Source organism: Acyrthosiphon pisum, chromosome A1 (genome assembly GCF_005508785.2).
Source record: "Acyrthosiphon pisum isolate AL4f chromosome A1, pea_aphid_22Mar2018_4r6ur, whole genome shotgun sequence".
Classification (NCBI taxonomy): domain Eukaryota; kingdom Metazoa; phylum Arthropoda; class Insecta; order Hemiptera; family Aphididae; genus Acyrthosiphon; species Acyrthosiphon pisum.
In genome coordinates, this window is record NC_042494.1 from 60,308,595 (window position 1) to 60,314,568 (window position 5,974).

At 32.5% G+C, this 5,974-nt stretch overlaps 1 protein-coding gene across 1 annotated transcript in view; it reads right to left on the reverse strand.

Moving 5' to 3' along the window:
• The window catches only part of LOC100575043, a gene marked incomplete at its 5' end in the record, with an annotated part of 207,893 nt that extends 205,347 nt beyond the window's left edge, over positions 1 to 2,546 (reverse strand). Inside the window, one exon of the mRNA XM_029487337.1 lies at positions 2,093 to 2,546. Coding sequence (XP_029343197.1) covers positions 2,093 to 2,546 — 454 coding nt within the window. The remainder of the gene's footprint in view (positions 1 to 2,092) is intronic.
• Positions 2,547 to 5,974: the final 3,428 nt, after the last annotated feature.

Below are 5,974 nucleotides of genomic sequence, written 5' to 3' on the forward strand. Positions count from 1 at the left end.
TAAAATCAATACATTCATCGTTCCACTCAGAATCTAAAAAAAATAGTTAAAAAATTGGAAAAATTGAAATCAAAAATCAAAAATGTGGGAAAGTCGATTCCAAGTAGACTTGACGACAAATTCAAATCTGTTTTTATAATTTGTATTGCTTCATTAAATCAATTGGTTAGGTATGTTAGGTGTGTTTGGCAAAAAACATGTCTAAAATCCTATGTCGCGCGTGTGTTAGACAAAAACAGAAAATCACGGTATCGAATCACCTTAAGTCTGATAATATAATATTCTCGTCACGTATAAGGTAATTATAGAATTTACTCGCATTCAAAGTACTAGAAAATTGTATTTTCCTGGCATTGTTTATGGTTCAATGGCGTAAAAATAAATGATAAAACTTTAAAATATAATACATTTATTTAAAATTGAAAGTTGATTTGTACTACATTATTAGTGATGCAACAAAGTTCGACCCCTGTCTCTGTGATGAACGCCCATATAAGGAACTATAATATATATATATATAGTATATATATAACTGCACGGCGATGTGAGCTAAAAGTGCGTTACACGGACAACACTACAACAGCGAAGTCCATTTGCGTAACTCGGGGGCTTTGCCTTCACTTGGGGTTGAAACCGAGTCCTCGTAAAAGAAAAAAACTCTGTTGTATAATAATATTCATATATTATATTATTGTATTTTACATAATAATATGATTAATCAATACCCATATTAATATTTTGAGTGCATATTGTGGTGATATTGTTATACTGTTTGGTTGTTATTATTAAGCATTCACAGAAATAATCGTAGCGATAATATATTAAAATAGTAGGTAGGTACTGGTTATAATTTTTGTACAAGGACTGAGAATAATAATAAAAACGTACAAAAATTAACCATGTCATAAAATAGATTCGTTTATTTAGCAATATGCTGAACATAGCAAGATAATTCTTAATATTATTATGAGATAGATTAATGATGATGCTATTTTACGAAACATAATATAATATTTGCTTCTAAAATATACAGTTGAGCGTAGATAAACAGTTATTGAACATTAATGTGCTATTATTGCAGTGAATACAATATATTATTAGGCTAGCGTTTGATTGCAAATATAGGTACCAATATTTTGCTGTATATTTTTTAATGATAAAGGGAAGTGAGTTAGAACCATTTGACTATGCCGAGTGGTCATTTTGATGTAAGACACTCATCAATTCAAAAACTATTAACGTTTTGGAAAATAATAATTATTTAAATTACCCAATTTTAACTTGGACAAAAAATTTTACTAAATCTTATTTATTAGATCGTTAACTTCTATTAAAAAAAAAAAAATGTTATATGACAACGTGCATTTTTAATACGTTACTGTAAATGAGAATATTTTTTGGAGTACGTACAAAAACCAAATTTTGGACAATTAGTTTTGATTAGTAATAAGTACCTATTTAATGTTTAGGTGAGTGGTGTGGAGTGGTATAGGGGTACCCAGCAGGTATGGATAGGCTGGAAGACCACCAGAAAACCGTAGACCTTTCAGTTAGTTCAGACCTTTTGCTTGGTACTATGGAGCAAGATATGATCACCACCAAAGAACTATTTTCTGTCCCGAGTGTTCAATGGATCACCCCGTATACTATATGTAGGTTAGGTACCTTTTTTTCTTTGTGGTATTGCCACATGGGGATGAACCGGATAATGTGGGTCCACTAGCTCATCAATACTTTAAGCATTTACAACTAAATAGTACCTAAAAACCAATAAACCACTCCTCCACAAATTGATAGATCTAAATACTCCAAATAGGAGTTCTTGTTTAGGAACAGGAAATTAAAAAAATGTTGTCATACTAAAGAGCAAAACACTCTCAAAAAAATAATGGCCCAAGGCTGTGTATAAGAAATATTTTCATAAACTTAAGTGTAACGACGACCACGTTAAACCGATAACTCCCACATATTATTGCTAATTAAATTTCCAAACTCTGGACTTTTGGGTTTGCAATTTGCAACTATAATATACATAATATTATACACTATGAAACTATAAACGAATTATGTCCGCGGACGGTGCACCACATACCTTTGACGAGAATGAGTATGCCCACGGGCATGACAAGGACGGCGACCATGAGATCAGTGACGGCCAGTGACATGAGGAAGTAGTTTGTGACGTTCTGCAGCCGACGCTCCCACGTGATGGCCAGACACACGAGTATGTTTCCGGCGGCCGTGGCCAGCACCAGGAACACGGCCAGCAGGGCCCACCACCAGTAGCCGCCGTCGAACGAGCCCTCGCCACCGCCGCCGACAACCACGACACCACCACCGCCGCCGACGCCACCGGTGACGTTTGGTTGGCTGACGAGGAGCGGCGGCGTCGGCGGCGTGGCCGTCTGCAGCAGCGGTGACGTGGGCCCGGCCGCGGTGTCGTTGCCGATCACCACCGCGACGCCGCCGATGACACCGCCGTGGCCGTTATTTCGGATGTACACCGTGCGAGCGCCCCGCGACCACCACCACCACCGCCACCGATGGCCCGGCAATCACGTCCACCGTCGCATGGTGTCCTGCGCCGCGGCCAGACGATCTTCCGACTACTCGTAAAAAAGACGATGGCCGGTTGGCGCGCGTTCGACGCAGTACATGTGTCTTTCCCTGTTCAAAACAATGGAAACTGTAATATTGTAATTTAAAAAAAAAAAATCCATAAAAAGCAATAGCGCGACACACACGGCATAACTATCTATGATCATAGTTGGTGTATTTTTCATTTTTGAAAAAAAAACCTTATTTTTTGTTTGAACTTTTCTTTTCACTTTCAAAACCATAGACCTTATACTAATAGACGGTACGTGGTAGTAGTTCCGGTGTCCAAGCGTGACGGCGCTGATCAAGGTAGTACACCGTACACCGCACATGCGCATTAGATGCATACAATACTCTGTATATTACTGTATATAATATATATATATCACTGAAGCGTAGACCGCACCACCCACCCGCATCCCGCCTGGATGTTCCGTCTAGTAGTATAAGGTCTATGTTCAAAACCATGTTCTTGAAGAAACAAATTGTTTGACTTTTATACAGCTTGAAAGGTTTTTTAAACAGTATATTTAAAAAGGTTTAGAACCCAAACAATTTGTTTTGTTAAAAACATCGTTTTGAAGTAATAAAACGTATTTAAAATAACTTGTTTTAAACATGTTTAAAACAAGTTCTTTAAAACATTGTGTGACGACAAAAATGTAGATCGATACTTTAAATTAAAATACCTAAATATAATTTATATTTACGAAATATATAAATAGCCATGGTCCGTAGAACGTATCTATATACTACCCTTTATTTTCCGTATTTCTCGTATGTCCCTTATCAGTTTACACGCGTGGTATACTTTTGTTTAAAATTAAAATGAATTTCTAATTTACTAAAACTAAATTAGATTCTAAGTTCGAGAGTTTAAGAAGTTTAAAAAAACTTAGAATTAAAAATAGTTTTGAATTCGAGTTCGTGAAAATTGAAGTTTGACTCATTCTTACTATTACATACGCATATTAATTTAAAGTTTTAATAATAAAATAGATAGTTTACACAATTTACTAGAATTTTATACCCAATATCAAGTGGAAATCGGTGTTAATCAAAAATAAATAATAAAAATCGCGTGGTATATATTTAGAACATACATTTTTTACGAATCGTAGACTCAAAATGTCGCAGTCTTTAATTTCTATTTGTTCACTAATAAACTTTTCCTTTTAAATTGTTTTTCTTGACTTTAATCTCTAAGTTTTTAATAAATTAAACATTGTATTTAATTTTCATTAAAAAAAAATATTTGGGTGTGTGGAAGTCAATTATTCTGAATTAAGTTTTCAGTCAAATAAATCACAACAATTTGTGGTCATTCTGAAGTAGATTATAATATTATTCTGCCCGTATATTTGTTGGAAAATCATAGATAACATAACCTATATTTTGTACTACGGGACTCAATTCGAACATTTGTATGATGATAGTCAATTTGTATCGTGAACCAAATATCTAGTTAACGTGAGTGTGTGATAGACATCAATGTTTTTAATATATGTATTTTGTCCACTGTTCGATTTTTTATACGAATTTTGCCCGGGAGTATGGGGGTCTTCGGTCATTTATACCGAGGGTGGTTAATTTCTGTTTTATGCTTTCACAAGAGCGTTGTGAAACTGTAACTCGATGTGTCATTATGTGATGTTTTTTCTTACATAATGAATATAGTGAAATATGAATATTAACAGAATATAATAGCCATACAGGTATAATTTATATTTTATATGTCAAAAATTGATTTCAAAAATATTATGTTTGTTACGATTTTTTCAATAAAATAAGCAGTAGCATAATATGTATAACTGAGGGGTGACATTCAAAAATTTACTAATACCACTTTTAATACTGTTCAAGAAACACGATTTTCTAATGCGAACTATTATTAAACAATATGAAAACAGTAAAATATGTTAATAGTTAATACTTTAGAAAAACTTAATATATTTTTAATGCAAAAATGTATTTTAAATATATTATTTCTCTACTTACATTGATAATTTATTTAAAATGTTGATTGCGCCATAGTATACAATTTCCATCCAATAATACATTTTGACCTAACTGTGATTAATAATATTCAACCAAATTTTTCTATACCTGATGTATACTTATTCCACATTTTCTCCAGATATTTAATACCTACTATAAATTAAATAAAATCATTTTTAGACTACTTACAAAGTACCAACACTATAAGTTACTGCCATTGCATATAAATATAACGCTACAGCAGGCTGCAGTCAACAACATTGATGATTTGAATTCGTGTCACGGATAATAACATCGATAAACAAGTTTTGGGGCGAATTTGATGATACCGTATTTAGTTAATTAATTAATTAATTTTTTTAACTGTTTGATTGTTGTAATTACATTATGTAAAAATCAATCAACACTACTACAGTAATAACATTAATTTAGAATAAATATAAACTTAAAATTCAAAATAAACTGAATTTGTACTTTTGTAACATAATATGGACATAGTGCGTTTTGAATATAACCAATGTAACAAACTTCCATTTTAAGATAGGCAATAGTACGCAATGACGTACTTAGGATTTATCACAATAATATTCATAGAAAATTATGAAAATAGTACATTTTGAGTTATTTCTATTGTCTGATTTTTAAAATACCATGTACACTGTGGACAAATTGTTGGATAGAACGTTTTAACAAATTTACATCAATGACAGTAGTGCATTTTAACGTGACTGAGTTATTTTAAATCGATATATTAATAGGAAATAGTACACTGAGGCACAATCTGATAGTTTTAAACGATTCTCCGCCATTTTTTCCATGTGTTTTGATGTAAAACTCATTTTTTAATTTTTTGGCAATAGCACACTTTGGAATGTCACCACTCAACTATGAATTGATTAACCAACGGTTTATCTTTGACCTTAATTGTTACGTAGAGTAAAAATAGTTTTAAAAATGTTCAATCGCTGTAAGTATGTACGTCATAATTACGTCATAATTAATATTATGTCATCTATGGATATTATTATATTAAAACAATTTCAATCAAAGGCTTACGTTTTAATTTTTAACATGAATGAAATATCAAAAAAATAAACAATAATAATAATATTTATTTCATGACATTCTAATATAGGTATATAATATTATAATATAACGGGAAGGAAAATATGGTTGTGGAAGTTGTAGGCAGAAATATCGACGGCAACAGATGTGTATTACACGTGGGTCACAACGAGACGCCTTATACATTATGTGCTCATGTGCGTGTTAGTGATATATACAAAAAACCAACCGATGGCCTTACCATATCATTCATAACAATTTTTTTAAATCGATTTTTGAAGTTGTATTGTACAAATCGTGCGCTGAAGTGTTA